This window comes from Herpailurus yagouaroundi, unplaced genomic scaffold (assembly GCF_014898765.1).
Source record: "Herpailurus yagouaroundi ecotype Mexico unplaced genomic scaffold, PumYag 140, whole genome shotgun sequence".
Lineage (NCBI taxonomy): Eukaryota > Metazoa > Chordata > Mammalia > Carnivora > Felidae > Herpailurus > Herpailurus yagouaroundi.
In genome coordinates, this window is record NW_024412395.1 from 80,123,131 (window position 1) to 80,150,727 (window position 27,597).

At 40.5% G+C, this 27,597-nt stretch overlaps 1 protein-coding gene across 4 annotated transcripts; it reads left to right on the forward strand.

The window, feature by feature from the left end:
• Positions 1 to 1,758: 1,758 nt before the first annotated feature.
• On the forward strand, positions 1,759 to 26,817 carry CASP8 (caspase 8). 4 transcript variants are annotated; one of them, XM_040475841.1, is made up of 10 exons: positions 1,759 to 1,901; positions 3,423 to 3,542; positions 12,473 to 12,811; positions 17,256 to 17,361; positions 18,173 to 18,311; positions 18,420 to 18,464; positions 18,861 to 18,925; positions 20,659 to 20,800; positions 24,610 to 25,111; positions 26,245 to 26,817. In XM_040475841.1, exons 3-10 carry the CDS (start codon positions 12,507 to 12,509, stop codon positions 26,378 to 26,380), a joined length of 1,440 nt encoding a protein of 479 aa, XP_040331775.1. In that variant the 5' UTR covers positions 1,759 to 1,901; positions 3,423 to 3,542; positions 12,473 to 12,506; the 3' UTR covers positions 26,381 to 26,817. The 4 variants fall into 4 exon arrangements, with proteins under 4 accessions (XP_040331775.1, XP_040331776.1, XP_040331774.1 ...); XM_040475842.1 differs by lacking the exon at positions 3,423 to 3,542; XM_040475840.1 differs by lacking the exons at positions 1,759 to 1,901; positions 3,423 to 3,542 and adding an exon at positions 4,258 to 4,394.
• The last annotated feature ends 780 nt before the right edge of the window (positions 26,818 to 27,597 follow it).

Sequence of the window (27,597 nt, forward strand, 5' to 3'; positions counted from 1 at the left end):
AAATCCTTGTGTTTGGTCCAACAAGATTGAGTTTGAATCTATGTATCCATTTGAGCCTCATGGGAGAACAATCCCCTCCATTGTGGTGAGAATTGGAGATAATTCATGTAAAGGGTACAACATATAGGTATTGCATTATTGCCAGCGTTTTGGTTCTAAAATGCACAAGATTTTGCAAAAGGGAAGAAAGCCCTTAAAAAAATTCAAACAGGACGAGGCGCCTGGGTGGCGCAGTCGGTTAAGCGTCCGACTTCAGCCAGGTCACGATCTCGCGGTCCGGGAGTTCGAGCCCCGCGTCAGGCTCTGGGCTGATGGCTCAGAGCCTGGAGCCTGTTTCCGATTCTGTGTCTCCCTCTCTCTCTGCCCCTCCCCCGTTCATGCTCTGTCTCTCTCTGTCCCAAAAATAAATAAACGTCGAAAAAAAAATAAAAAAAAAAATTCAAACAGGAAACAGAGGGTGGGAAGGAGATAGAGGATGAGGAAACCCCTCATGGGGTTTGAAGCTCCGAGTCCTGGGGGACAAATCTCCATGTTACCACCACTCCGGGCTTTGGGATGGAGGAGGCACTGGTTACTAAACCTAAGAGCATGGCCAAAGAGCAAATAGTGTTGTTATCCCTACTCAGGACTGGGCCAGACCCACCTGTTTCCTTGTGCAGGATTTCCCATTTCAGCTAGAGGCTGGCTTTGGCCCTAGAAGAGCCTCTGCCATATGAACTCATGGGTGGTCTATGGTTTCAGCATTGAGATTGGAGAACAGAGGGACAATTCCTCTCCCTGGACTTCTTGAGAAGGAGAGTGACATTTTACTTGATACAGGCAGTCTTAGACCTATCTTTGGAAATTACAGGGGTTATTAATACTAAATGTAGTCAATGTAAATGCTTCTCAATAAAACATGCCCAACTTCTAGGTGCAGCAGCAGGGACATTTTTCCCTTCTTCCCTTCTAGGTTCTTTGGCTCGTCTAATAATTAAATTGACACAGATAGATTAACAAGAGAAGAACAAATTTAATTTCATACCTATGGGAGCTCATAGAAACATCAGACTCAAAGAAATGACCAAAACAGGCAGCTTTTATAACTTGTAGGCAAACAATAAATTTGTGAAACATTGACAAGAGAAAGAAGTTTGGGATTGGAGTAGTAAATTGGTGAGGAAATAACAAGGTTTGCGTATTCAAACTTCTCAGCTCTAAATTCTCTGTCCCTTGTAAGGATAAGGATATCTTTCTACCTCCTGGTACAGGGAGAGTACCTTTCACATGGCAGATTTATATCCTGCTTTCAGGGGGAAAAGGAGGGTCAAAGAGTCTTTCTTGCATTGATTATTTCTTAAGAAAGTCTAATTAAAAATAATCCATATGCAAAGTGGTATATTTTGGGGTGGCATATTCTGCCCGCCCCCCTCACTAACCAGTTAGTTTAAATGGTGACACATTGTCTCTGTCCCTCTTCTGAATGGCTGGAAATGGGGCATCTGTTCCTTTAAGAAACACTTCTTCTTAGAGTGAGTCATCTCTGTCCTCTTGCTTTAGGAATCAAGTTTATTTTCTAATTCTTTCTGTTGAGGAATTTTCTTTTTGGCTTGCCGAATACCAGATGCCGCTCTTGCCCCTTGTGATTTTTTTCAAGCCTTGCTGAATTTGCTAATAAGTTCTGAATGCCGAGAACAGGAAGTGAATCCCCTGGGGAGGCAGAAAGTGGAGTTATCGAAAGTAAAAGAAAACTTCTTCCTGGAGGTGTTTCCATCCCCCCCCGCCCTCATCCCCACCCTGTTTCATGGGAATTTTCTCTGGTTGTGTGGAAAAGCCTTAGGAATTTGTATGAAATTAGGCAGTTCAGGGGTCTTGGCATCGGCACTTGGTGACTGTGATGTCGCTGGGACAGGGTGGAGCAGGTGAGTGCCTGGTACAGAGGTGGCTTCTGAATACCATGTTTCCGGGACTCACTCAGGGGGCAGAGTGGGCACACCTCAGGGTCCTGCCAGGGCCCCAGACCTCTGAGCAGGGTTTCCCTCTGAACCATAGCCTGTGGCCTTGCTACTTTTCATCCCTGAAGGATCTCCAATTCCTCTGCTACATTTCTGTTCTTAGTGGGCCCCCCCCCCCCCCCCCCCAGCCTTGAATACAGACACAGTGTCTCTTTCCTGCTGGGTCAGTTTGGAGATTCATTTTTTACCTAGTTAATTTGTTTTCTTTTCCATTTGGGCAGAGGGTTGAGTTAATTGTCAGATTCTCCCTGCCCTGTTCTAGGTACTCTCTTCCCATTCCTCTCCCACCCCACTTCCTACCCTCCCTACTGCCTCCCAAAGGCTGCTCTAAATCTTTTGATAATATCCCTGAATTGATCTGTATCTTTGCAAAACATATCATTGTTTTGTGTATATACCCAATTTCTTAACTATGAACTGGAACTAGTACATAAGTTTCCTCATCATTAAATGGGATTCATACTACCTCATGAGGATTCAAGGAAATAATACAAGTTAACTACTTACAACAGTGACTGGTACTACTAAATTCCCAGGAAGTATTAGCAATTATTACTAAGTATTAGTATTATTTAAATTGTATTTTGCTCGTTCTGTTTCTTTTTTTAAAGAGCAAGCACTCTGGGGCACCTGGGTGGCTTAGTCGGTTAAGCATCCGACTTCAGCTTAGGTAATGATCTCACAGTTTGTGGGTTCAAGCCCTGCATCAGGCTCTTTGCTGACAGCTCAGAGCCTGGAGCCTGCTTCAGATTCTGTATCTCCCTCTCTCTCTTTCCCTCCCCCGCTCGCACGCTGTCTCTCAAAAATGAATAAATGTTAAAAAAATATTTTTAATTAAAAAATTAAAAAAATAATAAAATAAAAAGCAAGCACTCTGGCACTTGAAATTCTAGGTTTTGCCAGGTCCCACTTTCTAACTCCTACATACTATTACATGATGGATAGTGTTCACAGTCCTATAGAAGGACTACATAAATTGCCCACCAATCCTCGGGCTGATCCAACCGGCAAACCTTGGCCAATATCTGATAGGTACAAAGTGGGTATCATGTTGCTTTATTTTGCATTTCTCGGGTCATTAAAACTTTTGAGCATCACCTTGTACACTTTGGCTGTTTAAGCATCCCTGTCAAGGAACTCCATGTTCATAGCCATTGTCCCTTTATGGGGTTTCTTCTTCTCCTTGATTTGCAGGAAATATTTGTAGGTTATAGATATTGCTACTCCTGTGGCAGGTTCTGGGAACACAGACATGAGAGATATGGTCCTGCCCTTCTGAAGCTCACAGCCTAGCACAGGGACTGGTCACAGAACAGTGGAACAAATGCTGGGGTGGATGCTCAGAAAGCATCAAGAATCAGGGAATACCTCCTAGGCTATGATTGAGCTACTAATAGGATTTCCCTCTGTTGCTATGTTCTCACTCAGACTTTATGGGCAGAATCAAATGGTAGTGAAGGGCATCGATATTACCACGGCAACTGTACCAAGCCCTCTACAGGTCAGAAGGAACTTTCAGATACTTTGTGTAATCTGCTCAGCCCTAAGGTGAGTCTCTATCTTCTGAAAGCTTATATTCTATTTGGGGAAAGAAAAAAGGAAGGGAAATGTTTGATTTTTTTTCTTCTTTTAACCTCAAAAAACATTTCAACTGACTCACAGCAAAAAGGCTGGGCTAATGTTGTGTTTTGTTCAGTTATATCTCCAGGGCCCAGACTATGCTAAGGACCCCAGAATTCTTCTCTTTGGTAAGGTCATCTGGGCCTTTCAGGTGAAGGGCCTTTGATTCTAGAGTTTTCTAGGCTACTGAGGGTGGGGTCTGGTGGCCTCCTGACCCATGAAGGTGATCTTTGTATTCTGTGTAGATGGGAAACCAGGAGAGTTAGCTGTGGGGGTTAGCAGACCCTCTCAGAGCCATGATGAGGGCTTTGCAGTTATCAGATCTCTCAGAAGTGCTCAACTGATATTTATTGAGTGAAAACATTAAAATCTTCATAATGAACCCCGAAAAATCTGTGAATTCCTGAAATATGGAAAGAAAGGGTTCGCAGTTATCATTCAGTCCAAACTTTCTCATTTTGGAAGGTGGTAATGAAGTCCCAAAGGCAAAATGACCCGTCCAAAATCTCGCAGAGTCAAAGCTCAGGGGGCCAGGTTCCCCACCCAGCCCCCTGTCCCATGTTCCTCTAGGACTCTTTTGAGCTCTGGGAGGAGGTGCTACTCGGAGGCGAGTCGGCCTCAGTAAGCCTATGTGACTCAGATATTTCAAAACAGGAAGTAGAGCGAGCTGTGCCTCGTTCTTCCTCAGTTCTTCTAAAGCTCTTTCTTTAGAAACATCAGGAAACAGGGGTCTGTGAAGAAGCTGCTGCCACTGTGAGGGTCCCAGGATTCGCTTCTTTGGTAAGGTTGGTTGGGCCTGCAGGGAGAAAGGGCCTTTGATTCTGGAGTTTTCTAGGCTGCAGAGGGTGGGGAAACCGCAAGAATTAGCAAGCAGTCCTTTTGAGACCCACGGTGAGGGCCCTACAGATTCTAGATCTCAAGGCCCCCTCCAGCTTAGGTTCGGTTTTTCTGGAATGATCCAGGTATAACTATACAGGGAACCTCATCCTTAATCAAATTGTGACATAAACAGTGGTAGGGTTGGGACCTGGAATGAGATCACACCATCTAAGTCCGGGTTCTAGCACGTACAGGTTTGATTTATAAGGTTCTGATCCGTTCTGTTTCAAAGTGGATTTATTAAGAATTCCTGGTTTTGTGTTTTGGGAGGGTTTTTTTGCCTTAAATTTTTTTTTATTATTTTAATCTTTAAACATATTATGATTACATGCCTTTTTTGGTTACATTCCTTCACTGGCTTCCATCTGCAAGTAGAATAAAATCTAAATCTTTGCACGGCTTGTCATTGAAGCCCTCAAGTAAGATGTTCAAATCTGAGCTTGCCACCTCTCTTACTAGCTTCTTTCTAAACTTTTTTTTTTTTACAATAGTAACATGAAGATGATAATACCAATTTCTTCAGAGGCTTGTAGTACAATGAGTCAAAAAATATTTTTATGTTTATATGCATATGTTATAAGCGCCTGTATATCATAATAAACATTTATATCAAATACTCTGGGACATAAATTTATCATTGAAAATATTAAAGATACTTATATGTTGTATAATACAAATATACTTACGTGGACTTATTATTTAACAGATATTATATAATCAAAAGTAAAAGAAAACTTCCTGGAGGCCATTCCTTTCTTCTGGCTTATATATATTATTCATGAAAATATTCAAATTTATGTATTTCATGTATGTATATAAATACATTACATATATGCATTTATACACACACACACACACACACACGTGAATATAGTTGGAAGGAAACCAAATGTAACCAAAGAGTTATCTAAATGGTGAGTTTCTAAGTAATTTTTCTTTTTCTTTTTATACTTTTTGGTACTTTCTCTAAGGGGTAAGTGTGACTTTTACTATTTTAAGATCAGAAAAATACAAGGATAAAAGTTCTCTTAAAAATATTACTGTAACAAAGTTTCTAGCTCCTGATCTTATGTGGTAAACCTAGGTCCCATAAAACAAGGACCATCCCCCAGTCCCTGTATCTACCGATCTCAGTGTCTAGAGGTGGCTCCTTGGCCAGTGGTGTAAAATTCTGTTGCAGCTGATTCTTTTCCAGGCACTATGACTAGAGAGATATATGACCTAAACAAAGACTGAATATTATGCCATAGTGTGTCCTGTAAAACCTTGGCCAGAAAAGAAGCCTCTCCAGCATTTTTCCAATGAACTTTCCATTTTGATGTGATGCAAAAATCATTTAGAAAGCATTGTCTAATTATTGCAAAGATAAGAAAATGAACGCGATGAGGCAGCTACAGAGGACAGGAGCCAAGGGCCAATCATATTATAATCAACCTCAGGTCATCCTGGCCTGAGGATCATCAAAATAATTGTATGATTATTATTATTTATATACTGTCAGAAAATGCTATTAAATATGTAACAGACGCCTTAAGAAGGCTTCAGTAGTTAGTACTTCTAGGAAATTATTGTAAGAAAATACTCAGAGTTGTATATGGAGACAGACATTTTAAGATCTTATTCTATATGTAAGCAGAGACTGTTATATAAATTATGGCCCAATCATATGATTAGGTACTTGACAAATTTTAAAATCCGTGCAGTAGAAGAAAAAATGAAGATATCAAGATGTACTTACAATATTACCATTGGAAATATCCACTTATACCTCAGAAATATGGTATGATAAAATACAAGGGAAAATATAAATATGTAAAATATTTGGTAGGAAAGATAGTAAAATATTAGATAAAATATCGATTATTTCGATATTAAAATATTATTATTATCTTTGGATGGTGAATTATAGACAATTTTTATTTTCTTTTTTATCTTTTCTGTATTTTCTAAAATGAATACAATGAGCATTGTTATAAAAAAATTTGTAGAGGGAAGAAAAGAGATTCTGCTTTCATTTGATTCTTTGGTTCATTTGACTGTGTAAAGTGAGATTTTAACAGTGGTTAGAACTGATAAAATTTTTAAGGACATTGGAGCTAATGGTGCTAAACAGGGCTGGACCTAGTTTAGATCCTTTCCAACTTATGAATGAAAATGGGCCTTTAAGAGGTGATTTTAATTTAAATATAAGTTCTTGTAGAATAAGTAATACATGCACCTAGGAAAATCCAAACTGTAAGCCTTATTTTCTGCCTACCCCCTGGCCTCGTCGTCCACTCCACCCCTGGGCGTCTAGTTCGTCTCCTCTGAGGCAAACCGCTGAAGCAGCTGCTTGTGTATTCTATTCAAAGATCTGTGAGTACACAAATCCATGCACCACTTGATAATACATTGTATAGATCCTCCCATTCTTTAAAAATGTCAGAGTAGAGTTTCATTGAACTTCTGATATTGATAAAGTTGTTTCTGCCCTTTTGTTCTTTCAAGCAGTACAGACATGAATAGCTTTGTACATATTTTTAAGTACATGGCGTTTAAGCTAATGTAGGAAAAACTCCTAGAAGTTAAATTGTGAAGTCATTTTATATTTTTACCGATATGACCAAATTACCTACCTACCTGTTTTTATTTCTACCATCTCGCAACACTGTGTATTGCAAGTTTTGTACCTCACCAATTTGGCAGTTGAAAAATGGTCTTTTGTAATTTCAACTTGCTTTTTTTTTTTTTTCTTGGTGAATGAGGTTGAATACGTTTTCAAATGTTTGAAAGCCATTGGTTTAAAAAAATAAAGCCACTGGTACTTACTTTTCTCTGAACTCTGTGCTTATGATGCTTATGAACTGTGTGCTTACCTGTTTATGCATCGGATTGGATCTCTTTATCTCTTTTATCTCTTTTTCAAAAAAAATGGACTTATGGGAGCCTTATTTTAAGAAAATAGGTCCTTTTTCTACTTTTTTCCCTAAGTGCAAGATTTATTAATTTTTAAATTTTGCTTGGCTTATTGTTGCAGGATATTTTGGTTATTATTTAAGGACATTTATCAACCTTTATTTGTTGGTTTCCAGGTTTTCTGTTGTACTTACAAAGGTTCTTCACCATGGCATGATTATTTTAAAAAATTGTCCTGTATTTCTTTCCTGAGTATTTTAATTTTTGGGTTTGAATCTCTGGTCCATCTGCAGCTTATTTTAATGTAAGGAGTTCAGTTATGGTCCATTTGTTTGTTCTAGAAGTCTGCCCAATTGTTTTAACACCATGTGTTGAAAAAGCCACCTAAACGTGGATAGCCCTTTCTGTAGTATGTTTGGCTTGGCCATTTTTCATTGTTAACTTCTAATTAACACATTAATTTCTAATTTCATTGCTAACTTCTAAAAGAGAATATGGACTGCACTATTTCTGCTCTTTGGAAATCTCACATTAAGATTTTCTTTGTGGACAATCTTCGTGACTATTTGATACGTGTTTGAAAGGACGTGCATTTGCTACTGGGAGGAAATACTGTTACAGTTTGTCATTTGTACCACCTGGATATTCCAGTCTTCTACTTAGTCTATTAGACTTTTTATTTTCTAAGAAAGGTGTGTGTGGAAGTTTCCTTCTCCTTTGGGGGCAAATAAGGTCTCTGAGTTCTCTTAAAGTTCTTTTTTAACGTTCAAGTTCTTCTAATACGTTCTTTTCTTTCAAGAACACACATGTGGTAGTGCCGCTCCTCTCCCTGGTCTCCTTTCCTGGTTAATCTGCCCTTGGCATCCCAGACAGCCTCGTTTCCTGCTCCTCCTTCACTTACTCTCTTACAGTACCTTAAACCCAAGAACACACCCAAGTGTTTTTACAGTAGTTTCATTTTCACAGACACTATCTGCATACATTCTTCATAACGTATTACAGGAAAAGGGCAATTCTCCTTCCTCACGTCTTCACCCCCAAGTCCTAGTTTTCTCCTTCATTTCCCAGAAGAAACTTTTGAATTTGATATGTCTCTTCCCAGAACCTCCTTACCTTTTTCTTTTCCGCTTTTGTATATGTATCTGTAACCACTGAAAGTGTAATAGTATTGTTTTGAGTATTTTTTAAAAAGTGGATGTATGATTTTTAAACATTTTTTAATGTTTATTTATTTTGAGAGAGAGGGAGGGAGAGAGAGAGAGAGAGAGAGGGCTAGCACAAGCACCAGAGAGAGGCAGAGAGAAAGAGGGAGATAGAGAATCCCAAAACGGCTCCATACTCTGAACTGTGAGATCATGACCTGAGCCGAAATCCAGAGTTGTCTGCTTAACCGACTGAGCTGCCCAGGTGCCCTGATGTATGATTTTTTTTTTTAAATATTGCAATTTATTTTTCTATTTTTTTTGTACTGTCATAATAACACATCTTGGGTAGCTATCGTTTTTATTTCAGAAGATGGAGTACATTTTCTTAACTGCTGCATAATATTCTGTAGTATGACCATACCTTGTTTTATTTAGCCATTTCTTTATTGATGGACATTTGGGGTGTTTCCAGTTGTTCAGGGTTACACATTGTGTGGTGGTGACACTCCATGCACATATCCTGTTTAGCACACGTGTGTTTCTATGGAGTGTGGTTTAAGGAATGAGCTTGCTAGTTTGTTCCCTTATATGTCCAGTGAAGTTTGCTGCATTAAAAAAACGTTTTTTTTAATGTTTTATTTTTTTTTACAACAATTTTTTTTTCAACGTTTATTTATTTTTGGGACAGAGAGAGACAGAGCATGAACGGGGGAGGGGCAGAGAGAGAGGGAGACACAGAATCGGAAACAGGCTCCAGGCTCTGAGCCATCATCCCAGAGCCTGACGCGGGGCTCGAACTCACGGACCGCGAGATCGTGACCTGGCTGAAGTCGGACGCTTAACCGACTGCGCCACCCAGGCGCCCCAAATGTTTTATTTTTTGAGAGAGAGACACACACAGAAAGTGAGCAGGGAGGGACAGAGAGAGGGAGACACAGAATCCAAAGCAGGCTCCAGGCTCCAAGCTGTCAGCACAGAGCTCAACACGAGGCTCGAACCCATGAACCCTGAGATCATGACCGGAGCTGAAGTTGGACACCCAACCGACTGAGCCACTCAGGTGCCTCTGCTGCATTTCAAACATATGCTGTTAGATGGTGGGTATATATTTAAGATATCTTTTCTAAATAAAATAATTTTCATGATAATTGATTGCTTTTGTGAAAGATGTAGGCTCTGGAGCCTTTGTGAATCCAGTGCAAAGTGTATCTTCCTGAGAGATTTCTAGTTTCCTGAATCAAGAAAACTTGTCTAAACAAGGATGTAAGCCCTGGGGTGCCTGAGTGGTTCAGTCCGTTGAGCGTCTGACTTCAGCTCAGGTCATGATCTCACAGTTTGTGGGTTTGAGCCCCGCGTGGGGCTCTGTGCTGACAGCTCCGAACCTGAAGCCTACTAAGGATTCTGTGTCTCCCTCCCTCTCTGCCCCTCCCCCACTCATGCCCTGTCTCTCTCTCAAAAATTAACATTAAAAAAAAAGTTATAAACAATAATGTAAGCTCTAGGTTAAAAGGGAGAAAAAAGGTTTTGCCCCATAATTCCAATTCTAAGAGTGAGGTAATCAGAATTATGCACAGGATATATAAAAAAGCTTCTCAATACAATATTATTTTTAAGAGTAAAGAAATTGAAAATTCTTTAAAATAAATTTCGAGACATCTGGATGGCCAACAGGCACATGAAAAGATGCTCAATGTCGCTCCTTATCAGGGAAATACAAGTCAAAACCACACTCAGATATCACCTCACGCCAGTCAGAGTGGCCAAAATGAACAAATCAGAAGACTATAGATGCTGGAGAGGATGTGGAGAAACGGGAACCCTCTTGCACTGTTGGTGGGAATGCAAACTGGTGCAGCCACTCTGGAAAACAGTGTGGAGGTTCCTCAGAAAATTAAAAATAGACCTACCCTATGACCCAGCAATAGCACTGCTAGGAATTTACCCAAGGGATACAGGAGTACTGATGCATAGGGGCACTTGTACCCCAATGTTTATAGCAGCACTCTCAACAATAGCCAAATGATGGAAAGAGCCTAAATGTCCATCAACTGATGAATGGATAAAGAAATTGTGGTTTATATACACAATGGAGTACTACGTGGCAATGAGAAAGAATGAAATATGGCCCTTTGTAGCAACATGGATGGAACTGGAGAGTGTTATGCTAAGTGAAATAAGTCATACAGAGAAAGACAGATACCATATGATTTCACTCTTATGTGGATCCTGAGAAACTTAACAGAAACCCATGGGGAGGGGAAGGAAAAAAAAAAAAAAGAGGTTAGAGTGGGAGACAGCCAAAGCATAAGAGACTCTTAAAAACTGAGGGGGCACCTGGGTGGCGCAGTCGGTTGAGCGTCCGACTTCAGCCAGGTCACGATCTCGCGGTCCGTGAGTTCGAGCCCCGTGTCAGGCTCTGGGCTGATGGCTCGGAGCCTGGAGCCTGTTTCCGATTCTGTGTCTCCCTCTGTCTCTCTGCCCCTCCCCTGTTCATGCTCTGTCTCTCTCTGTCCCAAAAATAAATAAACGTTGAAAAAAAAAATAAAAAAAAAAAAACAAAACTGGGAACAAACTGAGGGTTGATGGGGGGTGGGAGGGAGGGGAGGGTGGGTGATGGGTATTGGGGAGGGCACCTTTTGGGATGAGCACTGGGTGTTATATGGAAACCAATTTGACAATAAATTTCATATATTGAAAATAAAATAAAATAAAATAAATTTCGATATATCTGCATGCAAGAGATCAAGAAATAAATAAAAATATGCCCAAGAAGAATATTTAGGGACACCTGGGTGACTCAGTTTGTTAAGCATCTGACTTTGGCTCAGCTCAAGATCTCACGGTTCATGGGTATGGGCTCTGCATCCAGCTCTGCACTGACAGCTCAGAGCCTGGAGCCTGCCTTGGATTTCGTATCTCCCTCTCTCTGTGCCCTGTCCCCTGCTTGTGCTCTCTCTCTGTCAAAAAATAAATAAATAAACATTAAAAAAAAAGAATATTTAATGGTTGGGGTAAATGTTTATTCTAAATATTAAGTGGGGGAAAATAGATGTATACATCTAGATATGCAACCTGATTCTAATTTTTATATAAATATTTCTGTGTGTATGTGGTGTGTGAATTATCATAACTCTGAGCATGTTATAATTTACCGTGTTTTCAATTTTCACACATACAAAAACCACTGATTTAGAAACTGAATTGAAAGGCTGACAGAGTCGACTTGGTTCATTTCCAGTCACGGATTCTTGATCAGCTGTGGCTGCTGGTCCTGAGGTCTTTGGGGCACAACAGTATATCATGTCTTCCTAGCACTATTATTTCAGTCAGACCTCATCACTTCTCTGGAAGCAGCCCTTCCCATCTATTCTCCACACTTTTATTGTTAGTCCCAGACTGGATGACATTACAGTCTTTTCTTAGTTCCCTGTCACCTCTAGGACAAAGCCTGAGACGTTGCCCCACAGTGTGAGGCCCTTTGTAACAGTCCCTGTTCACAGCTTCATCCCTTTTCCCACCACCCCCACCCCCAAAGACTTCGTGCTTTACTTTATTGAGCTCCTTGTGCCAGCCTGAATTGATTTGAACATCCTTGCCTCCATCTTTTGCATAAATTACTTCTTGCTAAGAATTGTCCTTTCTTACCTCCTTCCTGAAAGTGTCTTCCCTTTAGGAAGCCCTTCCCCTGGGCTGAGTTGGAGCTCTTTCCTCTGTATTCCTGTTGTACCCTGGTCACAACTCTCTGACCGTTGGCTAATTTGTATATCTACTTTACAAAGTAGTGAGCTACTTGAGAACAGAAACTTGTTCCTGTGTTTTGTTTTTTGCTTTTTTGTTTTTTGCCTTCTGTCCACAGTAGAATATCTGGCGTATGGTAGAAATAATAGTTTTGATGAAGTTTTCTTCCTCATCTGAATGTACTATTGTATTTTGTCCTAGGCTACAATTAACATTCTCCTGACACTTGACCAACATGGATTTCAGTAAATGTCTGTATAATATTGGGGAACAGCTGGGCAGTGACGAGCTGGCCTCCCTCAAATTCCTGAGCCTGGACTACATCCCACAAAAGAAGCAAGAACCCATCAAAGATGCCTTGATGTTATTCCAGAGACTCCAGGAAAAGAGAATGTTGGAGGAAAGCAACCTGTCCTTCTTGAAGGAGCTGCTTTTCCGAATTAATAGACTGGACCTGCTGTTCAACTACCTGAACACCAGCAAGGAAGCGATGGAGCAGGAGCTTCAGATACCAGGCAGAGCCCAGATCCCTCCCTACAGGTGGGGAGAACCTTCACAATTCAGACACTGGGAGGTGTGGGTGCAGTGGACATATCTTTGTGGGCAGGGCTGATGGCAGGTGTCTGTGTGGTATGACTTTGGAAGTTCCTTGAAGATGTCCCACCAGGGTCAGATTAAGACATTTAGAGACCCTATATATAATTCAGGAAAAAAAGTTAAACCATAAAATAAAAACACTTTTGTTTCCAAAGTGAAATATTACCTATAGGTATGCTGAAATTAAAACAGACATCTTCTGTATGTTGTCTCTCTCTGTTCTGTCTCCTCTTTTGTTGCCTCTGCTCTGCCTCTGTCCATAGCATGTGCTTACTTTGCCTATTATTGGATAAAGTGTCACTACTTCTTACATGAAATCCCCCTCCTGCCTGCTTGTGGATGACTATGGATATTCTCAGTGGGGTGTTAGGCTTTTATTCCACACTGAAAGACTTGTATCACAAAGTTCTCCAATGAGGGGTGTATGCTGCCATTCTGGACAGGTCAGGTTGGACCCCACGAAGACTGTCTGGCCCCTGTGTGCTTAGCTTCTGCCAGGAGAACAGTGGAGACTTTGGTTGTCTGTCCTGCCAAACGCCTCACAGCTAGGCCTCTCCCCACCTGTGGGAGAGTGGGTACCCAGGGCTGATAACAAGCCATGTTCTGTTACCTCTTGATGAGTTGGTAACAGACTTTTAAAATAGAAACACATTACCAACTTCTCTATTTCAATATCCCCTCTGTAAAGTTCTTTTTAGCTTTCCTTCTGGAAACTTCTACTCAAGCCTTGGCTGTGGCCCATTTCTCAGTCTGTTCTTTCTTGTCATTAACAATGACATGTGTGACAGTAAGTCCTCACAGCCAGGGCTGAAAGCCACTATTTTCTACTGGCCTGTCTATTTATGAACACCCTGGTCCTTAATCTCAGAGATCTGAGATTCTGGCATGTTCCTTATCATACGTTTCTCTACTCAAAGCTTGAGCATTTTGAAAGAGAGATATTCTGGGTATACGAATTTCCTAGGGATGCTGTAACAAACTACCACAGACTGAGTGCCTTAGTGCAGTAGAGACATTTATACACTCATAGTTCTGGGGGTTAAAAGTTTGAAGTCAAGGTGTCAACAGGCTTGGATCCTTTCAGAGCTCTAGGGAGAATCTGTTTTATGTTTCTTTCTCCCCTAGCTTCTGGCACTGGCAGGCAATCCTTGGTGTTCCTTGTCTTTTAGATGAATCACTCTAAGCTCTGTCTCCTCTCTGTGCCTGTTTGTTGGAATTTCCCTCTTCTTGTAAAGACACCAGTCATTGGGTTAGGGCATACCCTAATTTAGTGTGACCTCATCTTAACAAGATTACATCAGCAAAGACCCTTTTTCCAAATAAAGTTGCATTCCCACATCCAGGATGGACATGAATTTAGGAGAAGCATTGGGGGAGGACATTATTTAATACTGGATAACTTTGGCTTAATGGAATTGTGACATCTCTATAACAATTTTTTCCATTAAGGCACAAATTAGTCCTAAAAACAACAACCCTAGAATGAGGAAAGCTGGAGAGTCTCATCTTAGGCCCACCATCTTGGTCTTCTGAAAGTTGCACTCATTCTGCCACGTAAGCAAAGTTGAAGCATGTTATCAATGCCACACAATGAGCTGTAACTCTCTGTTGGAGGGCTAAGAGTCCCTACAAGGGAGGATCTATCTGTTAAACTCTTTAACATGTTAGCTTGGGAACAAAAGGTCAGCACAAGTTCTACAGTTAATCATTGTTGGATATTAGCCAGGAAATAAAAAGTATGCTAGTGTGGCCACTTTCCACTTATAAGAAAGCCCTAGACATTTTTATTTTCAAATTATAATTGCTACCTATAAAATAAGTATCTTATGAACTACCCAGATTTGTTTCTAGACGGTGATGGAAGCTAGTAAGTTTTAGTAATGAGGAAAGTAAAAGGGAAAATACTTTGTAATAAAGTTAAAAGGGACAGTAGCTTTTGATTGGACCTAATCTCAACCAAACTTAGAAAGCTTTGGAGAAATACTTCTAGGGTAGAATCCATGAGAGGGAGGATGAAGCAGATGATAATACTTAGTAACTTCCAGTTCCACACTAAATTTATTTTCAGAATTTTCATTTTATTTATTTTTTTTAACCTTTATTTTTGAGACAGAGAGAGACAGAGCATGAACGGGGGAAGGTCAGAAAGAGGGAGACACAGAATCTGAAATAGGCTCCAGGCTCTGAGCTGTCAGCACAGAGCCTGACGTGGGGCTCCAACTCATGGACTGCGAGATCACGACCTGAGCCGAAGTCGGACACTAACCGACTGAGCCACCCAGGCGCCCCAGAATTTTCATTTTCTAATTTGAAGTTAGCATGTTTTTGTGTTAACGTTATTTTCCTTTACACCATAATAGTGAAAGGTTTTCTGAATTATTAAACATTCCTTTGTTCGTTCAATAAACATATCCTGAGAACCTATCATGGATTAAGAAATAATAATGCCTGGGGCACCTGGGTGACTCAGTTGGTTGAGCCTTTGACTCTTGATTTCAGCTTGGGTCCTGATCTCACTGTTGGTGGTGTGGAGCCCTGCAATGGGCTCCGCCCTGACAGCACAGAGACTGGTTGGGATTTTCTCTCTCTCCCTCTTTCTTTGCCCCTCCCTGGCGCTCTCTCTCTCTCTCTCTCTCACTCTCTTCCAAAATAAATAAACCTAAAAAAAGAAAAAAGAAACAATAAGGGTGTCTGGGTGCCTCAGTCATTTGAGCGTCCAACTTCAGCTCAGGCCATGATCTCACCATACATGAGTTCAAGCCCCAAGTCAGGCTCTGTGCTGACAGCTCAGAGCTTGAAAACTGCTTCAGATTCTCTCTGTGTGTGTGTGTGTGTGTGTGTCTCTCTCTCTCTCTCTCTCTGCCCCTTCCCCATTCACATTCGGTCTCTCAAAAATGAATAAATGTTAAAAAAAAGTTAAAAAAAAAGAAATAATAATGCCTATTGTGTATTGAATACTTAGTATGTTGCCAAAGATTGGTTTAAGCACTTCAGATAAATATAGTCATGTCATTCTCAATATATCCCAGTGGTATATAGAATTATCTACAAGTTTATAAGTGAGGGAAAAAGTACATAACATGTCTATAGTCACACAGCTCTGAGATGGTGGAACCAAGCTTCCAATACCTCAGTAGTCTGGGGCCTCTGCACTTACTGTACCTCATGACTCACTGGGCTTATGGAAACAAAAAGGACATGGACTCTGCTCTCAGGGGACTCAGAGAGCTTCATAAACAATTATAACATTGTGTGTAAACCTTCTGCTGTGGCAAAGGCACAGTGGGTTGAATGCAGCTCTGAAGACACTCAGTGGTCCCTGAGCTGTTAGTGGATGAGTGGTTGGCTGTCTGCAGATGGACAAGGGAATGTGGGTGTGGGGAGCACAGCATAAGGGGTGAGGAGCAGGGCAGCCAGGTGTGTTTAAAGAGGAGATGAGGGTGGGTGGTGAGGAGTGGCCTGAGAAGCTGAAGGGTAGGCTGGGCTTCATAAAGGTCCGTATTCCAGAACCATGTGTTTGCCCTTCGTATGGGAGAGCACTGGCAAGTTTTAATTAAGGAAGTGATGATCCAGTTTGCATTAAAAAAAAAAAATTTTAACGTTTATTTATTTTTGAGACAGAGAGAGACAGAGCATGAATGGGGGAGGGTCAGAGAGAGGGAGACACAGAATCTGAAACAGGCTCCAGGCTCTGAGCTGTCAACACAGAGCCTGATGCGGGGCTCAAACTCACGGACCGCGAGATCATGACCTGAGCCAAAGTCAGCTGCTTAACCGACTGAGCCACCCAGGTGCCCCATCCAGTTTGCATTTTGAAAAGCATAATTTCCTAAGTAAAAACTTTTTTCTACTGAAACAAACTCTTGATTTTATAGTGAGGGACCAAGGAAAAACACACTTCACTTAACTGAAATGAACTGAATGACAAAATTAGTGGAACTTTAAATTATGTTAAGGGGAGAATAGTTGGGCATGAGTCAATAGCCTTCTGTGCCATCACAGCAGCCACTTTTCAAGAACTCCACTCATAAATTATGTCATTAGCTATCTTTGTTTTAAGGGGAAGTGAACAGAATCAAGTCTCCACTGTGACTCCTTTTATCAAATTGGAAATTATTTATGAAAACATTTCTTTTCTTTGATGTCTGTTTGTTTGTGTATATATGGATGTATGTATGTATTTAAAGAGCCCATGCACAAGCCGAGAAGAGGCAGAGAGAGAAGAGAGAGAATCCCAAGCAGGCTCTGTGCTGTCAGTGCAGACCCCCCCTATGGGGCTCAAACTCACGAACTGTGAGATCATGACCTGAGCTAAAATCAAGAGCTGAATGCTTAACTTACTGACCCTAAGAAACCATATCTAAAGTGTCTCCATTTCCCACCACAGGGTCATGCTTTTTCAGATTTCAGAAGATGTAAACAAATTGGAATTGAGGTCGTTTAAGTTTCTTTTGAGCCAGGAGATCTCCAGATGTAAAGTGGATGATGATATGGTAAGACCCGGTGTTTCACCAAGATTTGGTCCTGAGGTTGAGTCAGCCAGTGAGAACTGCTGAGACTGGAGAGACAGCTAGTCTAGTAAAAACAACTTGGACTCTCACTTTTCAACTGGGGGAGAAGAAAAAAGTTGTCAGGCAGCAGTGTTGTAGATAGGATTCCTTTGTATACTGGGAAATGCCTCTCACATTAATTATCAGGAGCATGACAGAGTCAGGAGCTACAGAGGAAGATTGTGGAGGTACAGCCTGGTGTGGGACCTTACAGAGCCAGGAAAGACAGTGGTGAGCTGGAGACACCTTCCCACTTGTGTAGTCTCTGAAATCAACTGGGATCTGGAACTCTATGCGTGTGTATGCATGTGTGTGTGTGTGTGAACGCGGGACTGGAGGTGAATCAGGTACCAGAGGCAGTGTTGGGAGAGGGACAGTCCCCAGGGCTGTCACCATGGAGACCAGGGTACTGTGTCTTAGCCATGCATCTCAGGCTCTTTCATAGACTTCACACAAAGGTGCCCATAGGTAGTTTCAGCATAGGGCTTGGGGCCTACGGCCTAGGGCCCGGATGCCATCTGATGTCATTTCTCTATCTTCTGACTTCTATCTGATTGATCCAGAAAACACAGAATTGCTTTTCTAGTGCTATATGGGTTTTATAAGACCAGGCAGGATGTCCTCTCAGGAGGGTCAGCTTGGGAAGCTAGGGTGGGCCCTCTGTTTGGAGAGAATGGAATTAAAAAAAGAAAATCTAATCTAAAAGCCAGTATGTATCAATCCAGTCTTCCAACTTCATTTCTTTTCCTTTTAGAACTTGCTTGATATTTTCATAGAGATGGAAAAGAGGGTCATCCTAGGGGAAAGAAATTTGGACACTCTGAAAAGAATCTGTGACCAAATCAACAAGAGCCTGCTGAAGAAAATCACTGATTATGAAGAATTAAGCAGAGGTAGAAATAACTTGACAGCTGTGAATTAGCAAAATGTATTCTTAAATTGGCAAGTCCCTCTATGTCATGATTGTTTCTAATCAAATATGTGTTTATTTTTTAATTCAGAGGGAAGAATGAGCCTTCAAAGAAGTCCAGATGAATTGTCAAATGGTAATATTGGAAATACGGTTTTAAGACTTACTTAATTTACTATCTGACACCCCTATTGCCTCCTCTCCACACCTTTCTACCACCTCTACATCTTAATGGTCTTGCTCTCCTAGTATCAAGAAGTAGGCTCAGTGCCTGCTTGTCACCTCTACACATTGAAAAACATAAAAAAGTTGTCAAAAGACATACACCTTGCAGCCCCAGTGTGACAAGTTTGAAATAGATGAAGAGTTAGTCAGTAAAAAGATTTTTACTTATTCTGTGGACTGCAAGGATATTGCATTCAAGGCAGTCTGTGAATTTTCATTTTAAAGGGGACCTTACGATGTCCTGGGTGCTTTGTGTTTCTTTACCAAAGTATCGTCCCTGCCATGTCTCATTCTCCGTTGCTTGTAGGGGAGGAATCCCTGGCAATGATGGCATTATCGGACTCTCTAGAAGAACAGGACAGTGAGTCACAGGTATGGAGAAATCCCGGTTCCTTTTTTCTCTTCACATTGCATATTCTAGTTCTTATATTCCTTAGCTTTTAAGCTTCTTAGATAAACTACTAAGGGGCAGACACTTGTGGGAAATTTTGAGAACTATAGAAAATTTTCACAAAAGGACAAATTTTAAAATGTTATTTTTTAAGTTTTAATGTTAACAAGTGTTGACATCTTATTTCAAAACCAAAGACAAAGGCATTGGAATAGTTGGTGGGCAGAGCAAGTGAGAAGCCTCCTATGCAATTCTTTCAGCAGCTGCCTCAGCCTGAGTGGGAGAAAGCTTTGGGGGGAAAAGTCTAGAAGGACTGGGAAAAGCAAGCTTTTCTTTTATCTTGATATTTCAAAAACTGTTTCTAGTTAGTGATTTAGGTGTAAGCAGCAAATGCTCATGATCTTGTCGGCTCTATATTTTTGTCTCAAGGAGCTGGTGCATGAATTGCCTTTCTAGACATAATTTCTTCGATTTATTAACCTTCAAAGACTCACCAGCTACATTCTGTTTCATTAGCCTGTTCCCTACTCTCTGTGGCGGGAAGCAAAGGAAACCCTGAAGGTTATCAGTCTAGTGGGAGACTTGAAAGTAAGCTGAGAGAGACCAGTTAAAAGTGGGCTCCTGAGCAGATTACCAGATCTAAGTCTGAAAATCAAAGAGTAACCAAAGTCATGTGGCACTTTGCAAATAGCAAAGTGCTCTGTAAGTGTGGTCCCTATTGAACTGCTAAACGTACTAAGTGCAAGAGAGCTCTGGTAACTTGCACAAAGTCTTAAGGTTATTAAGTAGTAGAGCCAGGAACTTGAGCCCTTAGTGTGGAGCCCTTTTCTCTACCTCAAGGAGCTGCATAGATTTCCCAATACATGCTGAATATCTCAGCACTGAGACAGCCCTGGGAGAGTCAGAACACAGGGCCATCTCTGACTGATGCTGTCAGGTACTAGAATCTGGATCCTGTAACCTGCAGCATAGCCAAGACCTGCCTGACTAGTGCATCTCTCTCCTCCAATCGCTGTGGTCCTGAGAGCCAAACTAAGTCATTGGCTTTCAAAATCCAGGAACCACACTATGTCATGTGTGAAGGGCAGACCCTCAACTGTTAGCCCAGAAACATAGATGAGTTGAATGGCTAGCCAAGGGAATCACAAGGTGACAGACAGGCAACCCAAAGACAGCATTAGGATGTTCATTCATTCATCAACTCCTGACAGAGTTTTCACAAATTAATAAATTCTAGGGTGGGAGGGAGGAGAAAGTGGGTGATGCGCATTGAGGAAGGCACCTGTTGGGATGAGCGCTGGGTCTTGTATGGAAACCAATTTGACAATAAATTTCACATTAAAAAATTTAATAAATTCTAGTTCCTGGTGCAGATGTTAGCCACCTTGAGTGTAAACTAAAACAAATAATGAAAATATGCTCTGATGAAAACCATATTAATATATGTGCAAAGTGCTCAGGAGGCCCAAGTACTGGGACACTGATTTTACACACTAACTGTGGGGCAGAAGTCTGGGGAATCATGTGTCCAGAGAACAGGTGGAAACCAGTTCACCAGAGAAACAATGTCAAGTTGGGGTAGGGACATTGTAAGTACACTTGGGTCCCAGTTTGGCTAAGGGGACAGACTGGCTTCTTACTAGGGAGTCATCTATTCACATCTCAAGTGTTTGACCCACAGAGTCAGCTCCTGGGTTGGATTTTTGTTTTCCAGACATCGGACAAAGTTTACCGAATGAAAAGCAAACCTCGTGGATATTGTTTGATCTTTAACAATTATGATTTTAGCAGAGCACGGAAGGATGTGCCCAAACTTCAGAACATTAAGGATAGGAATGGAACAAACTTCGATGCAGGTACAGTAGGACCCTGAAAAGAAGTGAAATATTTCTAATACCTATGTTTTTATCAAAAGGAAAGAACAAAATTGTACCAACAGGGCCACATGTTTCAGAAAAAAAAATAGATATATTTCCTGGTGGAAGTGAAGAACATTCTTATGTATTCGTTAGTTTTCTGCGTTTGGTTTTTAATTTCTTAATTTCATTTTTTGAAGTGTTTATTTATTTTTGAGAGAGAGAGAGAGAGCATGAGCAGGGGAGAGAGGGGAGTACAGAGGATCTGAAGCAGGCTCTGTGCTGACAGCCGAGAGAGCCCGATGTGGGGCTCGAACTCACAAACCATGAGATCATGACCTGAGCCGAAGTTGGATGTTCAACTGACTAAGCCACCCAGGTGACCCTGCTTTTGTTTTTTTAAATTAATTTTTAATCAAAGTAATGTATCTAGGGTAAAATATTGAGTCTTAATAAAAGACTAATAATAAAAAGCAACAACAAGCTTTGCTTTTAATTCAACTAAACTAATACTGCTTCTGTAGAATGTATTAATTATTAGGTGTAAACATTGCTTTGGGATCAAGACCATATATAGGAGTTGCATTTATAGGGGCATCTGGGTGGTTCATTTGGTCAAGCGTCCAACTTTTGGTTTCCGGTCAGGTTGTGATCTCTCAGTTTTGTGGGTTTGAGCCCTGCATCAGGCTGTGCATGATAGTGCAGAGCCTGCTTGGGATTCTCTTTCTCTCTCCCTCTCTCTCTGCCACTCCCCTATTCATGCTTCTCTTTTAGCTTGGTATTTCAAAAACTGTTTCTAGTTAGTGATTTAGGTGTAAGCAGCAAATGCTCATGATCTTGCCTTCTCTATATTTTTGTCTCAAGGAGCCTGTGCATGAATTGCCTTTCTAGACATAATTGCTTCGATTTATTAACCTTCAAAGACTCATCAGCTACATTGTTTCATTAGCCTGTTCCCTACTCTCTGTGGCGGGAAGCAAAGGAAACCCTGAAGGTTATCAGTCTAGTTAGCTGTTAACTGTTAGCTCTCTCTGTCTCTCTCAAAATAATAAACTTAAAAAAAAATTTAGGGGCGCCTGGGTGGCTCAGTTGGTTAAGCGTCTGACTTTGGCTCAGGTCATGATCTTATAGTTCATGACTTTGAGCCTGCATTGGGCTCTATGCTGACAGCTCAGAGCCTGGAGCCTGCTTCAGAGTCTGTGTCTCCCTCTCTCTCTGCTCCTCCCCTGCTCGTGCTCTTTCTCAAAAATAAACATTAAAAAAAAATTAAAAATATTTTTAGAAGTTGCATTTATTAAAGTTGGGCTATAAGCGTAGATGAAATTGTCAGTCTTTAATAGAAATGGTCTTTTCAAATATTAAACTAGCCAGAAATTCTTTTGCTCAGCCTATTTAGGATAAGATTGAGAACTTATAGGTTAAATGAAAAAATAATTGGCAGCATGTGAAAATAGAAATGGTTACTACTAAAAGTGATAATAGAAATAATCCAACCCAACAACTGTATTTTTGAAAATGCCCTTAGCAGGGCCCTTAGTGTGGCTCAATTGGTTGATGTTATGAGTCATAATGTCAGGTAATGATATATATTTTTTTAACTGAATAAAGTTTGGAAAATTAATGTAGGTTGATTTTAATCATCAAGATTCTGCTAATGGTCTCTGTTAACAGTTGTTTATTCAAGCAAATCCATTCTAAGATTTCAAAAGCCACAGAGCTGAAGTCCACTGACTGTATCACTCATCATCATATACCTTGGTATTGGAGAAACAGGCCTTTGATTTTCATTAATTTTCTGTTAAAACACTTTTATTAAAATAATATTTGATTGTATTTCTGGGTTTTTGGTTAAAGGGTAGGTGTAAATTTGCAGATCTCTAGGACGAAAAAGTCTAGAGATCTAATGTATGACATAATGACTATAGTTAATAAGACTGTATTGAATACTAGTATTTCAGGTGAACTCATCACACACACACTCACACACAGTAATTAACTATGTGAGGAGATATGTTATCAGCTTGACTATGGTAATAACTTCATGCTGTACACCTTAAATATATATAATTTTTAGTTTTAAAAAAAGAATCAAGCAGCCTGAAAACGTTGAAAGACTTTTACTAGATCTTAGAGCACTAGGGGGAAAAATAATTTTATGCATATAGAAAACAAAGCAATGAAAAAATAATGCAATTACTAATTCCAGGAAAGAAAAAATTTAATAAGAAAAGAAGCATAATTAAGGTATATTTTCATCTTACTACTGATTCAACTAAAAGTTGTAAACAACTGGGGCACCTGGGTGGCTCAGTTAAGCGTCTGACTTCAGCTCAGGTCCTGATATTGTGGTCTGCAGTCCATGGGTTCGAGCCCCATGTCAGGTTCTGTGCTGACCCTCAGAGCCTGCTTCGGATTCTGTGTCTCCCTCTCTCTGCCCCTTCCCCACTACTCTCTCTCTCTCTCTGTCAAAATAATAAATAAACATCAAAAATTTTAAAAGTTGTAAACAACTGAACAAGAGTTCATACGCTCATCCTGTGGGGTGCCTGGCTGGCTCAGTTGGTTGAGTGTCTGGACTCGATTTTGGCTTCAGTCATGATCTCATGGTTAGTGAGTTTGAGCACTGACAGTGCAGAACCTGCTTGGGATTCTCTCTCCCTCTTTCTCTGCCCCTTCTCTGGATGTGCATGCACTCTCTCTCTCTCTTAAAATAAATAAACTTAAAAAAATGCTCATCTTCCATAATAGGAGCTCAATACATAAGTTACATAAGGCTAAAATTTATAAAACAGTAAATAGCAAAGTACCCAAATTCGTTACAAGATGGAGGCTAATACCAAAAAAAAAAAAAAAAGTAGTTAAAAGTTGAAAATGGTTGCATTCATGGAACATGATTGGGTAAAAGGGAGAAGTAGAAAAGGGATAGCTTTTTTGTAATAGGACTTTCAGTTCTACTTGACTTTTGAAAGGTTCATATCTTGCATTTTGGTAAACAATTTTTGAGAGTGCTTGAGATAAAATAAATATGGATCTTTTATTTATTTATTTTATTTATTTATTTATTTTATTTTTAAAATTTTTTTTTCAAACGTTTATTTATTTTTGGGACAGAGAGAGACAGAGCATGAACGGGGGAGGGGCAGAGAGAGAGGGAGACACAGAATCGGAAACAGGCTCCAGGCTCTGAGCCATCAGCCCAGAGCCCGACGCGGGGCTGGAACTCACGGACCGCGAGATCGTGACCTGGCTGAAGTCAGACGCTTAACCGACTGCGCCACCCAGGCGCCCCTGGATCTTTTATTAAAAAGTGTTTTGGGGTGCTCCCGTGTGGCTCAATTGGTTGAGCATCTGACTCTTGATTTTGGCTCAGGTTATGATCCCAAAGTCATGGGATTGAGCCCTGCTTAAATTCTCTTTCTCTCTCTCAAAAAAGTAAACATTTTAAAAAGTAAAATAAATTTAAAAATTTTAAAAATGTTTTTGCTTTTTGTTCTATGTAAGTAATACAATTATTATTTAGATTGGTTTGGTAGTAAGCCTATATAATAGCTTACCCATCTTATAGCCTAGTTGAGAAGAGACCAAAGGCCAACAGTAGCACTCTCCCCTTTCTCATTTGCCTCAGGACTAGAAATGGTTTCTGCTAAGGGCAATAAATATTCGAAAACTATGGAATTCAGCCAGGTGATATAAATGGCCTTGCTCTTCAGTTCTGTTTCACATTCTTTATCTGATCAATGTTCTCTCTATTGGGCTGTGGTCTGGGAACTACTGTGGTGTAATATGACTTTTCTTATTTCACTTTTCAGAAGCTTTGAGTAAGACCTTTAGTGAGCTTCATTTTGAGATTGTGAATTTCAAAGACTCTACAGCAAAGACAATCTGTGAAGTTCTGAAATCCTACCAAAGAATGGACCATAATAACAAAGATTGCTTCATCTGCTGTATCCTCTCCCATGGAGACAAAGGCATTATTTATGGCTCTGATGGGCAGGAAGCCCCCATCTATGAGCTGACTTCTTACTTCACTGGTTCAAAGTGCCCTTCCCTTGCAGGCAAGCCCAAAATCTTTTTTATTCAGGCTTGTCAAGGGGATAACTACCAGAGAGGTATAGCTGTTGAGACTGACTCCGAACAGAAGGAAGACTACTTAGAAATGGACTCATCATTTCAGAAGAGATATATCCCAGATGAGGCTGATTTTCTGCTGGGGATGGCCACTGTGAACAACTGTGTTTCCTACCGAAACCCTACGGAGGGGACCTGGTATATCCAGTCACTTTGCCAGAGCCTAAGAGAAAGATGTCCTAGGTAATTTTTGCTTGCTCTGCCTTTCATTCATTTCTAAATTTCTAGCTATGGATTACATAGTTGTACTTTCCAGGTTAGTTGCAAAATGGGAGAGGGGGCAAGTGTTAATATCTTTAGCTCACAGATGGAAAAAAAACTGAGGTACTTACTGCAGAGTTTCTTTTATTTAGCATCTGAAATGATAGGGTATCATAGAGCAGGGAATGATGGTAAAGTCAGCTCAGCTTTGTTTTTAGGTAGAACATGACTGAGCCAACTTAACTGGTTTTGGGAGTCTTCCAAGAAGGTACAATAACCCATTTCAATTTTTAACATCCTCCAACTCTGTCAAAGTTGTATAATAGCTAACCAACCTTAAACCCTCTTGGTGTGTTGTGGGAGATAAGTACCAAAGAGTAGAAACCCTTTATATTCCCACTAATTTGGCCTAATTTGAAGCCACAAAATGTGGGAAAATATTCTTCCTTCATTTATTATACCCTAAATGATGGTTTTGTAGTCACAGTTCACACAAATGCACATGTGATGGGTGAATAGCAAGAAATCTTCTAGCTCTATATCTCACCATGCTTTAAGTGTATGAAGAGTGGGGATTTCCCATGGTAGACAAAGGAGTGAATCATAACATCAACACCATGTTTTTCTTTTGTAACCTTGACTACAAATGAGCAAGTTGCCCAGCTGACCTGAGAAGAGAGGCTGGTGAGAAAGGGGTGGAGCAACTGTAGGAGACATTGGGTTTTCCCTTGCCCCAAAGTGATCATTAGATGATCACAGAAGCAATGTTGATCTGAGGCAGAGGATGTTTGGGGGGGCACTGAAGCAATTATGGTGGCAAGTGACATAGTACATAGAAGAGTAAGGTACAAACAGATCAGGAGGGAAAGAACTCAAATCTGATGTTGACACCGAAGTTTCTGATGGTCAGTAGAGATCTTGAGTAAACCAAAGATAAGTTATTAAGCTCTGAAGCAACTCCTTTACCTGGAAAGCTTTGATACAAATTAGTTTAGCAACTTATGATTTCCAATGCCTGATGTTTTGAGGGAAAGAACTGTCCCTGAGTACAGCAGATGAGAAGGGTTTGCCAGTGTTGTTTCCCCACAGATGGTCACAATGTTGTTGTTTTTCAGGGGCGAAGATATCCTCACCATCCTTACTGAGGTGAACTTTGAAGTGAGCAATAAGGATGACAAGAAAAACATGGGGAAACAAATGCCACAACCTACTTTCACACTGAGGAAAAAACTCTTCTTCCCTCTTAATTGATGCTGTTTAGTTGCATAACACTATGCTTAATTTATTTGTTAGTAAAATGCTGCTATCAGCTTATTTTTTTTCTTTTGGATGGCAGGAAGGGGAGAGAATGGAAGTCAGGAAAACTTAATTCCTATGCAAATTCAAGCCTAAACCTCTGGCTTTGCAATAATAACTATTGGAGATTGATAGCCACAGGCATGGTTTTAATTTTATTTTTGATTCAATGAAAAAGTTCCTAAAAAACTTACAGTAGATAAAAAATACAATAAGTATAAATGAAATGTAACATCATAAAGTTCAAAAGCAGTGGCAGAATGTTCTTTGTACATCTCTCATCTGCTTTCAACCTAGAATCATTTTTCTAAATGTTTGTGAGAGACACAGAGCATGAGTGTGGGGGTGGGGGTGGGCAGAGAGAGAGACACACACACAGAATCTGAAGCAGGCTCCAGGCTCTGAGCTGTCAGCCCAGAGCCCCACACAGGGCTTGAACTCATTAACTGTGAGGTGATGACCTGGGCCAAAGTTGGGCGCTTAGCCAGCAGAGCCACCCAGGTGCCTCTCAACCTAGAGTCATTTGATTCCCTTCAAATTGTTAAGCATTAAATAAATAAAAAAATAAAATAAAATAAAAAGGATGTTATTCCAAAGCTTTAACCTGGGACACAGAGTTAATGGTGGTGCAGAGATTTCATAAGGCATAAGAAGACTGGAAGTGGAGAAAGCAATTTCCCACTTGAGGACTCAGAATTAAGTGAATGTTGTTCAAGTATTGGGAGAGGATGTCAAGAAAACCGTAATTCTCCTCCTTTCCGTGAAAGAACTAATTCCTCATTCTTGGTTCCTATGAGAATTTGTCAGGCTTACATTCCTGCTAACTGGATGTGATTCTATGGGGCAGAATGTGAGGTACAACTGTAAAAGGTGTTGTTAAAAAGGAGACAGTAGGCCCAAATGGAGTCCCTTGTGCTAAACTCCATGTCAGCAAATTAAGACTTAATACCTAACCAAAATGCAATTCCCCAGGAATATAATCTTTAGTCAATCAACATGGAATCACCTGGTTAGCACTGGTGAAATAATCCTCCTGATTAACTCTTTCCATTCCCCTTAGGAGAGTGACCTAATTCAATGTGATCTTTAAATTTACTCAGTTGAATTTCTGTTGTTTAACAGTATGCAGGGGGATGCCAGTGACCTCCTCTCAAAGGTCACTGAGGGAGATT

Coding starts and splice junctions, on each gene's coding strand:
- CASP8 (XM_040475841.1), top strand. CDS start 12,507: ATGGATTTCAGTAAATGTCTGTATAATATTGGGGAACAGCTGGGCAGT. Junction 18,465..18,860: donor TCCAGATGAATTGTCAAATG/GTAATATTGGAA, acceptor CGTTGCTTGTAG/GGGAGGAATCCCTGGCAATG. Junction 20,801..24,609: donor TGGAACAAACTTCGATGCAG/GTACAGTAGGAC, acceptor TTCACTTTTCAG/AAGCTTTGAGTAAGACCTTT.